This window comes from Mastigoproctus giganteus, chromosome 2 (genome assembly GCF_048544385.1).
Source record: "Mastigoproctus giganteus isolate SK-2022 chromosome 2, ASM4854438v1, whole genome shotgun sequence".
Lineage (NCBI taxonomy): Eukaryota > Metazoa > Arthropoda > Arachnida > Uropygi > Thelyphonidae > Mastigoproctus > Mastigoproctus giganteus.
In genome coordinates this window covers 170430527-170442706 of record NC_143576.1, presented here as the reverse complement: position 1 = coordinate 170442706, position 12180 = coordinate 170430527, and the positions used below count along the sequence as shown (strand labels likewise).

The 12180-nt window shown below is 39.9% G+C and overlaps 1 protein-coding gene across 1 annotated transcript in view; it reads right to left on the bottom strand.

The window, feature by feature from the left end:
* Positions 1–7017, bottom strand: part of LOC150089740 (transmembrane protein 72) — a 110143-nt gene extending 103126 nt beyond the window's left edge. The window contains exon 1 of the mRNA XM_090368775.1: positions 6876–7017. Coding sequence (XP_090224901.1) covers positions 6876–6966 — 91 coding nt within the window. The 5' untranslated portion in view covers positions 6967–7017. The remainder of the gene's footprint in view (positions 1–6875) is intronic.
* Between the last annotated feature and the right edge of the window lie 5163 nt (positions 7018–12180).

The following is a 12180-nucleotide window of genomic DNA, read 5'->3' as shown; positions in this document are numbered from 1 at the left end:
TGAAACCAATTAACTATTTAATAAATTAATTAATTAACATAAGTACAGCACACACACACAATTTAACTTTCACCACTGGTAACAGAAAACTTCATTTTGCTTGGTAATCAGTAGCTGTTCTGGTTTTAGCATTGTTGTAGTAGCAACATCATCTTCATCCACCTTAACTCTTCAAATTCTTCAAGAAAATCCATATTTTCCTACAAAGTCTCATCCTATCACATTCATTTGAATCTGCAGATAAAGGAACCACTAGGTGGCAGTGATCAGTGTGCTGAAGTGGGATTTACTCAAAGAGGTAACTACCCATCAGGGGTAAAGGGAAGGGTTTTTAATTTCGTAAAGACGACTACGGTGGTCTGAGACAATATTTAAATTCTATACGGTGGGACCAACTGATGATGTTCCCAACAGCAAATTCAAAATGGGAAGCATTCAAAGAATTTATCTTGGAAGCTACTAGGCTTTACATACCAACTAAGAAATATTGTTCAAGGTTTAGGCTTAAATGGATGTCAGATGAACTAATGAGACATATGGCAGAGAAGAAAAATGCATGGGATACATATTATTATTATTATTATTAGCCATATGGTGCAAGGAAGCCTGAGGTTTATGCTGCACCGGCAAAAAAAAAAATCCCTATTACCCTGAGAGAGAGAGAGAGAGAAGTAGAAAGGAATCACCAAGAAAGAGAAGAATGATGATATCCAGCTCAGGACCCTGGGTGTGCCAAGCCCATACTCACCAGATGTGAGCCCCTGGGGTTATAAATTAATGGGTGACATGGAAGCCTATGATAGATATCAGCTGGTCTGTAACCAAGTCACAAAGGAGATTAGGCAGGGAAAGGCAGATTATGAGAAATATTTGGCAAAGGATGCAAAGAAAAACAGCAAAGAGTTCTTTACCTATGTAAACTCCAGAAGAAAAGGGATGAATCAGATTGGGATGAATCAGATGAATCACTGAATATTGATGTTTCAACTGTTGATGATCCTGCTCAGGTGGCTAACAAACTAAATGAGTATTTTGCATCTACATTCACACATGAGGAGTTATTCAGGGAGGGGAATGCCAGAGGTGAACTAAACTCTGCCAGTGAGCTAGATGATTTTGTAATAACTGAGAGGAAAGTGGAGGAGAAATTGTTGAAGAGAAACATAAAAAAGGCACCCGGGGTTGATGGGATCTATCCAGTTATATTAAAGGAGGCAACAAAGGAAGTTAGCAAACCCTTAGCCATAATTATGAGAGCTTCTTTGGACTCAGGTGAGGTATCCATGGACTGGAGATGTGCAAATGTGACCCCAATTCACAAAGGAGAATCAAAGGGTGACACAAGTAATTGTAAACCTGTTAGTTTAACTTCTGTTCCAGGAACATTAATGGAGGCACTGGTTAAAGAAACACTGCAGAATCATCTAGACAAGATTTCAGTTATAGCTCGGACACAGCATGGTTTTGTTAAGGGAAAGTCTTGCCTGACCAATTTGAATGGATACTATGATGCAGTTACAAAAGAACTGGATGCAGGGAATAACTTTGATATTATATACTTGGATCTTAGAAAGACTTTTGATACTGTTGCACATGGAAGACTGCTACACAAATTGGAGCAGTGTGACATTGGAGGCAAATTGCTGCTATGGATAAAGGGGTGGTTGAGGGGGAGAAGACAGAGAGTGGTAATCAATGGACACTGCTCATCGTGGACTAATGTTATTAGTGGAGTCCCTCAGGGCTCAGTGTTGGGTCCATTATTATTTTCTGTATTTATAAATGATATTGATGATGGTATATCAAGCTTAATGTCCAAGTTTGCAGACGATACAAAGGTTGGCAGGGTTGTTAAGGACACTAATGACAGTACGCTGCTGCAACAGGATCTAGAAAAGTTGAGCAGATAGGCAGAGAGGTTGCAAATGAAGTTTAACATTGACAAATGTAAAGTACTCCATATGGGAAGCAGTAACCCCAGAGCAACGTATCAACTCTGTGGTACTACACTGACAGTGGTAGAGAACGAAAAGGACCAGGGGGTAATTGTGCAGGCAGATATGAAGTTTTTGGAGCAGTGCAGACAGTCTGCAAGAATAGCTCATGGTATCTTGTCAATGATATACAGCAATTTTTCTAGCAGGGATAAGGAGGTGATTATCCCCTTGTATAAGGCAATGATCAGGCCACACCTTGAGTACTGTGTACAGGTTTCGAGGCCTCATTTTAAGGGTGTAGAGCTGTGGGAACAAGTACAGAGAAGGGCAACAAGATTAATGAATGGAACAAAGGGTTGCTCTTACAAAGAAAGGCTTAAGTTTTGCAAAGTGTCTGGAGAGTAGGCACCTGCGAGGTAATCTGATTGAGGTGTATAAAGCCTTGAATGGTTTGAGCATGCTCAATGCTGATGGGATTCTTCTTCTTGCTCAGAATAATCACCTGAGAGTGCATAAATTCAGATTGAGGAAAGACAGAAGTAGGATAGATGTGCAGAAGTTTGCCTTTAATCAGCAGTTAGTTGGTTGGTGGAACAGACTTCCATCCTTTGTTCTGGAAGTTGATGTCCTAAATAAATTTAAGGCCGAGCTGGACAGATATATGGAACAAACGGAGGGGTGAAATGGGAGCAGTTTTTTTTTTTTTTTTGGCTGATGCTGCATAAGCTTGCTTTCTTGCATCATATGCCTCTACTAATGCTAAAATGCCAATTTGCTATCCTGCTTTTCAATGATATTCTCACCAAAATCATTGATGCAATACTGTTCCAAGAAATAACATCACAAATAGCATCTAAAACATTCCACTTAGCTGCATATTGTTCCCTCCTTCTCTACTAAGGATGAAATGCCTTATCAAGCAGACTTTATATATTCTTTTGAGTTAATAATGCCGGGAACCAGTTGCGGCATAAAACTGGTGATACCAGAAAGTGAAGACAGACACCAAAATTGAAGATTTTCTTCTGAAGATTATACCAGGGTTAAGGGAGGCATATGCCCTCCCTTTAGCCTGGTATAATTGTATGTGTATGTGTTCCTAGGTCTATCTAAAAAAAAAAAAAAAACCCCACTACAACGATACCTGGGTACGATAGTGCTTCTATCCATACTCAACAATCAAGACTGAAAAATTTTGACTGCAAGCGACAAAACTTCTACTGGTCTTGTAATTGCACTGAACTTGGTTAACTACTTCAAAAATTCTTTGCTTTAAAAATGTTCCAATCACAGGTGAGTTCAGTTTAGAACACTATCTGCTCTACAGAATAATAGAACAGCAATGCTTTCTTTGCCTATTTCTGCATCACTGGAAGCCTTTTTGACCAGCAACTATTTTTTTGGAAATAAAATACTTTAATTAAATAAGACTGTACGGAGATTAGTATTAACCATGCAAAATAACATACCATATATATTACAAAAATGAATTTTGTAATATAGACTCTCTGACAATAAAATAGCAGCACCCTGAAGGAAGAAGAATATAGAGGATATTTGGAGTAATGACAGCCAAGTAGTTAAGGAACACTTGATAAAAGTTGCAGATGCTAATGTGTGTGCAAAAACATTTAATGACAAAAATTGATGCTTACAATGGGCAGATCAATATTACATATATCTACCACAGTTGTAGATACACTGAGCTAAGCATTTTGGCATATGGGTATTGAATAGCGTCCTGGAGTATTTCCCACCAAGCCTCTTGCACCTGATTCCGCAGAACATGCATAGTTTGTGCTGGCTGCGGGTGCTCTGTAGATGGTGTTCAATCATGGCTCATACATGCTCAATATGAGAGAAATCTGTGGATCTGGCTGGCCAAGACAGCACATCTACACCATAAAGACACTCAGATGAAATCCCTGCTATATCTGTTCTTGCACTGTCCTGCTGGGAAAAATGCCATCAGGCATCCCAGTAAGAAAGGGGAGAGCAACAGGTTCAAGAATCTCATTTACATAGTGGCAAGCGATCAGATTGCCATTGATGAACACCAACAATAACTGACCATCAAAACTGATGGCCCATCAGTTTTGATAGTCAAAATTATAACACCAGCAGGGCATGCAGTATGACATTCAACAATGGATCTAGGATCATTGCATTGGCCATGTCATTGCTACACATGTATGCAGTGACCAGTGACCTCAAGCAGAAGTGGAATTCATTGCTGAAGACCACTTGATGCCAGTCTATATTCTAGGTGGCACCATTGCAGATGCTGTTGAGAATGTACATTGGATAGAGGTAATCAATGCAATGGCCATTATGTACAGCAGCCCCCCCTCTGCCAGTTGGCATGCAATGGTTCAATGGGTGACATGGGGGTAACAGCCAACAGCTCAATGGATGGAAGCCAGTGTGGCTGTAAGTGCAGCGTAAACCTGTTGGAAAATAAGACGATCCTCCCATTCTGTAGTCCTCCATCATGATCCACTAACTGTTCTATGCACTGTAATATTGTCACAGCTTGCACATTCCACTCATTACATAAGTGACTATCCATATCAGTGTTGAATGTGATGTCTCAGCATTCTCAACACTCTCCTTGCACTCTGAAGTTGGTTCCTGCAAGGAGGCTGTCTCGCAAAAAAAACTAAATCACGTGTATTGCCTTAAATTCCACGATCTCTATATTCATTTTTATATCAGTCAAAGTTTCCACCCATATTTTAATCATTTATAAATGTCAGTAGTGTGTATATGTTAGCATATATGCATGCTAACTACCTGCCTACTGATTTGTATGCACTTCCAATGGGCTGCAATTTCAATGTCACAGAGTGTATAATAACTGAATTTTGTAATAAAGGAATATGTTATGTAGTAAAGCTATCATCAGCAGGGGAATGATAAACACTTTTTATAAATGAGAGCTTTGCATAAACCTAGTTTATATTAATGAGGTTCTCTTGTATGTAGCACAGAATTGTCTAGGATGAACTTTCAGCAACTGGAGAATATGTTGCCACATTGCTGTTAATCATCTGTCCTCCCAAAAATTCTTTCAATGACCCAGCATGGTGGAATCGGAAAGAAACATGTCTGGAATGTAAGTAGTTATGGGCAGTGCAGTCCATAATTTCCACCGTAAGTCTTGTACTGCACTTATTAACGGGCAGTTTTGGGGGAGTGTATTGTCATAAAGAATAATCTCTTTCTTGACTTTTTCAGCTTGCTCATTCATAAACATTTAATTTTTATGTCAAGAGGTCTAATGACACTGTTGTTCACTTTTTGTAAGATTTCATGCACAGAAATGCAGAGGTATGGAATAAAGTTCTCAACTTTTGAGTGCATGTATTCTGAACTGAACCAAAAGCTTTCAGTAAATATCTACCAGTTTTGAATCTTTTTACACCAAATGTAAGATTACACATTGCTGCTCCAATTTCTTAATAACTTTTGCAAATTACATGCAATGAGTACATATAAGTGCATGCTAATGCAAAGAGAGAAAATATGAAATGACTATGCAAAAATAACACTGATTACATCATATTTCACAAGAAACAATATAAATTACAGGCCCAATTTGAAACCCTCATCCCTTGTACATATAGTTGAAACTGTCTGAATGGGAGCAATATTTCATGTTTTTGTAACTATATGTCATATGATGGGGTAGGTGCTGGCATTCTTTTATGGAAACTGTATGTAATGCAGTGTACTATTTCTGACTGGTGCACCTGTTCGCACATTGGCTACTGTCATGATAATTCATCAGGCTGACTTTGATTTGTTGCCCCTCCCCTCCACCCACACAATTTCCAGACCTAGCCCATCTGATTTCAACTTATTCTCAAAACAAAAAATAAAAACTGTATATGGAAAGAAATTTGGATTGCATGATGAGATGACATCAGCTACACACTTTTTTTTTAGGCCTTCAAGAAAACGACTATAAAAGTGGGATTGTGAATCTGGACCACTGCTGGAAAACCTGCATTGCATTTCCACAAAATATAAAATATTGTACTTCATTATTCTGCTTACTTCTAGCATTAATAGAGTAGATACATTAAAAAACAGCATAAAGTCAACAACAGATAACTGCCATCCTAGGCTAAAAACTTATCAAACAACTGTAGTTGTTAATTAAAGAGTTGCACGACAAAAAAAAAAAAAAATTGTTTGGTAGGTGATGGGGTGTTATTTATTTTTTTTAGGAGCATTAGCAACTAAGACCATACTGCTCCGGGCATATGTGGTGGTCATTCTCTAACCTTTCCGCATCCTCCGTATTTGGTGGTCACGAGCTGGAAGTGATGGGGTGCAAGAGAAACTATTCATAAAAACAAAACTTGCTTATGAAAATTATTACACTCCTAGATAAGTGGAAATATATGACTATGCACCCCCAAACTATTTTGCGGTGAGTACCCTTTTACCCAGGGCCATGCAAAGGAGGACTGTAGTGGATAAGAAAACAAAACATAATGTGTTCAAGAGGTTCTTAAATGCTCAAATCATTTTTCTTGGTTGAGGGAAAAAAAAAAAAAAAAACACTGAAAACATTTTGTAAAACTATATATTCTTCCTGCTAGGCATATCAATGGAGCCAGTCCTTGGTGGGGGGACGCACCCATTCTCCCAATTTAAAATGGCCTCAAAGGCCAACAGATGGGGAGTGCTTCAATCCCTGCAAGGACGACCGGGTGAACCAAGATTTATAATTCTTTAACTAAGGTTTCTGAATTCTTATACCTTAGTTCAACGCAGTGCTTGAACTAAGGTCTATGAATTCAGAGACCTTAGTTGCAGCACTGCATATCGTCTTCCTACAGAGGCGCTTCACACTCCCCATCCTCTAAGAGCACAAATAAATAATAACATCCCTATATAATAGGAAAGAGAGAGCTATATAATACCCACCAATAGCTGTTAATATCCCCCACACTCTTGTTGCTGGACTCGCACAATCTAAAATCCAATAACATTTATGATCATCATTTCTTGCCATCATTCGTTTTCAGAAGGGTACAATAAAGAAGTTCAAGAGGTAATAGTGATGTTCAGAACTACATCCACATAAAATAAGCTTTGCTCGCACGAGTTACTACACACAGCTACATGACTGATAACATGTCCGGATATAAACAATGGCGTGGTTCCCTATTTCCGGAATTAAACGCCATCTAGTGAACACAGAAGCAGTATAAATTATCAGTAACCTAGCAATTCGAAAGTAAAATGGAAAACGACGAAGCCAAGTTGGCTAAAAATCATTTTCAACTTTAGGTTTGAATGTGAAAGTGTCTGCAATTCTGCCCAGACACAATAGGAGAGAGTATATGATGAGAGCCTTGTCGATCAATTCGTCCTGGAGAGATTGTGCAAGCCTCAACGGGTAGAATTTTTTCCAGCCTGGTCTGTGCTTGTTGAGAGGAGAGACTGCTTCTACAGGGATATGGTATAATTAAATATAAAAGGTGCAAGATTATTTGCTGATGCTATCGAGGCAGTGTTAGGTGGGTCGGAGAACTGCTAACTTGGGGGGGGGATACACAGTCAAGACAACAAAGGCAGATATTGTTGGGATATCAGAGACGTGGTGTCACAGATATAAGCAATGCAGAATTGGTCTTTGGGGAATACAATGTGTACAGAAAGGATATACAGGGCAGGAAGAGAGAAGGAGGGCTTATGCTGTTAGTTAAGAAACACATAAAATCTAAGGAATTGCATCCAATTCATGTTGATAGATAATGCAATGTTGAGTTTGTTTGGTGTAACATCAGCAGTGGGAAAGGAAAAATGAGAGTAGGTGTGTGCTATAGGCCTAACGAATCTGATGAGCATAATGAGCAATTGTGCAGAGAAATAGAGTGGGCCAGTAAATCAGAATGTCTTATAATGGGGAATTTTAACTTTCCAGATATTGACTGGAACTTGTGGGTTAGTCACTCGCACACTAGCAAGACTTTTGTGGATTTATTAGATGACTGTTTTCATGTTCGAGAGGCAACCAGAGGGAGTAATACTCGTGATTTGATTATAAGCAGTGATTATTCACATGCATTAAGAATTTGCAGATAAAGGAACCACTGGGCGACAGTGATCACAATGTACTGATGTGAGAATTACTTAAAGATGTAACTACCATCAAGGCTAAAGGGAAGTGCTTTTGCTTTCGTAAAGGTGACTACAGTTGTCTCAGACAGTTTTTAAATTCTGTACAGTGGGATCAACTGATGATTTTACCTACGTTGAATTCTAAATAGGAAGCCTTCAGGGACTTAATATTGGAGGCTACTAGGCTTTTCATTCCAACTAAGAAATACTGTTCAAGGTTTAGGCCTAAATGGATGTCAGATGAATTAATGAGGCTCGTGGCAGAGAAGAAAATGTATAGGATTCATAAAAAGTGACACAGAAGCTTATGGTAAATATAAACTAGTCTGTAATCAAGTTACGAAGGAGGTTACGCAGGCGAAGGCAGATTACGAGAAATCTTTGGCAAAGGATGCAAAGAGTTCTTTACTTATGTAAACTCTACAAGCAAAGGGATGAATCAGATTGGACCACTTAACATAGATGGATTGACTATTGATGATCATGCTCCGGTAGCTGATAAACTGATTTGGTATTTTGCATCTACGTTCACACATGAGGAGTTATTCAATGAGAGAAGTGTCAGAAGTTTATCAAACTCTAACAGGGAGCTAACTGATTTTGTAATAACTGAGAGCAAAGTGAAGGAGAAATTTTTGAAATTAAACATAAAAAAAGGCTCTCGGGGTGGACGGGATCTATCCAGTTATATTCTGGTATGCAAAATTTAAGGACCAGTCAGGTTTTCACCTGTAGCTTCTCATAGGAGTGGCCTGGATATGGGAAAAGCATACCAAAGGAACCTCGTGAGGTACAGAAATGATGAAGGAAACAATATCAACACAACAACGGAAATAAAACGGTACAGAGGGACTTTATTCAAAAATGGCAAATTAACACTGGATGCCATGATACAGATGCATCACTGCCAAAGATGGAACAAAGGGAAGAGGTGGTCCTCAGCAGGAGATATGGCCACCTCCTAAAGTCGATGCAGGTTTGCACCGCCTGTCCATACTTAGAACAATGTTGTTGATAAGTTCTTGCGGTAACATCGTCCATTCGTTTGTCAGCACCATCTTCAGCTGGTGAACATTTTCTGATGAGTGTGGACATGCCGCTAGGTATCTCCACAAAGCGTCTCATAGGTGTTCAATGGGATTTAGATCGACGGAAACGGGCAGGCCAAGCCATACGAACAATGTCCTCATTTTCCACAAGCATATCAACAGCCGCAGTGCGGTGGCGTTATCATCCATAAACACGAACTCGGCCAATGACACCTCGGAACAGACGCACATGGGGAAGGATTACTTCAGTACAGTAGCATGCAGCGGTTACAGTACCGCCTACCAGTACCTGGAGTTGTGTAAGTCCATCCACAATAACACCTCCCCACACGAGAACACCTCGACAGCCATATCGATCCCTTGTCTGCGCGGGTAGCACAGTGGTATCGTCACCGTCCTCCCCACACCAGGTGGAAAAGGCCTGGGTTCGAATCCCGTCGATGACGCGAGGAACTTGAATGGGCTTTTTTCACTCCGTGGCTGAGTTAGTTGGTCTCAGGCGTAGATAGCAAGGTTTTTCTCCCCAGTAAGTGGGGTTTTTTTGTCCAGCAAAACAGGCAAATCAACCATAGAACATACGCAATTTACAGACACAAATACGGGTTAATGTATTTAATTACGGGTAACCCTAAAATAATAATAATAATAATAAATATCGATCCCTTGTCTGCGCGGGTAGCACAATGGTATCGTCACCGTCCTCCCCACACCGGGTGGAAAAGGCCTGGGTTCGAATCCCGTCGATGACGCGAGGAACTTTAATGGGCTTTTTTTCACTTCATGGCTGAGTTAGTTGGTCTCAGGCGTAGATAGCAAGGTTTTTCTCCCCAGTAAGTGGGGTTTTTTTGTCCAGCAAAACAGGCAAATCAACTATAGAACATACGCAATTTACAGACACAAATACGGGTTAATGTATTTAATTACGGGTAACCCTAAAATAATAATTTAAATATCGATCCCTTTCAGTGATGTTTGAGGGGTGATACCGTATGCCAACCTCTCGCCAGATTAGCTGACGTCCAGAATCGCTACTGAGACTGAATTTACTCTCATCGGTAAAGAGTACCTTAAATAAAGATTTTTGGTCGTAACCTTTAGAAATAGTGTTGGTACTTAAGCTTTGCACACCAGTGTATTAAAGGAGGCAGAAAAGGAAGCAAGCAAACCCTTAGCCATAATTATGAAAGTTTCCTTGGACTCGGGGGAGGTCCCTGTGGACTGTAGGTGTACAAATGTATCAGCAATTCACAAAGTGGGTTCAAAGGTTGACACAAGTAACTATAGACCTGTTAGTTCAACTTGTGGAGAAAATAATGGAATCACTGGTTAAAGGAGCATTGCAGGATCGTCTAGACAAAACTGCAGTAATTAAGACACAGCATGGGTTTGTTAAAGGAAGGTCTTGTCTGACCAATTTGATTGGATACTATGATGTGGTCACAAAGGAAATAAATGCCAAAAATAATTTTGATGTGATATACTGTACTTATATCTCAGGAAGGCTTTTGATACTGTTGTACGTAAAAGATTGCTATAAATTGGAGCCGTTTGGCATTAAGGACAAGTTGCTTCCATGGATAAATGGTTGGTTGAGTGGGAGAAGACAGAGACTGGTAACCAATGGACATTGCTGTTCTTGAACTAATGTAATTAGTGGTGTCCCCCGGGGTTTAGTGTTGGGCCATTTGTTGTTTTCTATATTTATCAATAATATTGATGAAGGCATATCAGGCTTAATGTGCAAGTTTTCATATGGTACAAAGGTTGGTGGAGTTGTTAACGAGAGGAATGGCAGTATATTACTGTAACAGGAGCTAGAAAAGTTAAGCGGATGAACTGAAGTTTAACATGGACAAATGCAAAGTACTGCATACGGGGAGCACTAACCCCAGAGTAACGTACGAACTGTGTGGTACTACACTCTGGGTAGTGGAAAATGAAAAAGACCTGGGGTAATTGTGCAGTCGGATATGAAGTTCTCTGAGCAATAGAGAAAGGTTGCCAGTAAAGCTCATGAGGTTTTGTCAATGATATACAGAAATTTTTCTAGCAGGTATAAGAAAGTAATTGTCCCATTGCATAAGGAAATGGTCAGGCCACATTTTGAGTACAGCATACAAGTGTGGAGGTCCCATTTTAGGAAGGATGTAGAGCTGTTGGAAGAGAAGGGCAACGAGGTTGGTGAGGAGAACAAAGGTATGCTCTTACCAAGAAAGGTTTGAGTTCTGCAAACAAATTGCAGCATCTGGAGAATCAAGTGACCTGCGATGTGACTTGATTGAGGTGTTTAAAACTTTTAATGGATTGAGCAAGCTCCATGCTAATGGTATTCTTCTTCTTGCTCACACTACATACATTTTTTAACACCACGGGAAAATTCTTTTTTTTTTTCTCTCCTCTGGAGTGGGCCCCCAGAGGAATCTGGCCCATCTTTTGCCAACATCAGATGGGTCAGAGTCTCGAATTGAGACAGTGCGAGCTCCATTGAGACTGGCCCACCTTCCCACCTATGGTGTGGACGAGTACCCAGAATCATCTGTCCAGGTGACTGATGATTCTGGGTAGCCAAGCGGTGAGTCACAACAACAGAAAACACACAGAATACACACAAACATACACTACTTATTTCTGGCCCTTCTACAGTGGTACTGTTCTTCACAGAGATACGAGGCGGAGATGAACTGACGTTCTAGGTGCCGGCCATTACAAAAACACATGTCCACATACATGAGAGGGGCAAAGAAGGACGGTTGCAAAACATATGTGTGGAATTTTGCCTTTAGCCAGTGGGTGGTTGATTGTCGGAACAAACGTAGATCTGTTGTTGTGGAAGCCGATAGCTCAAATAAATTCAAGGGCTAACTAGACAAACTAATGGAAGGAATAAAAAGGATGAAATAGGAGTGCCGTTTTTTTTTTTTTTTTTTTTGTTAATGCTGTATAAAGCTTTCTTGAATCATTTGCCATTGCTAATGCTAAAATTCTATGCTGGATTGCAGACTAGCTAAAAGACAGGCGACAGATGTGCAGTCTTCAGGGTGAATCAGCATAATAAA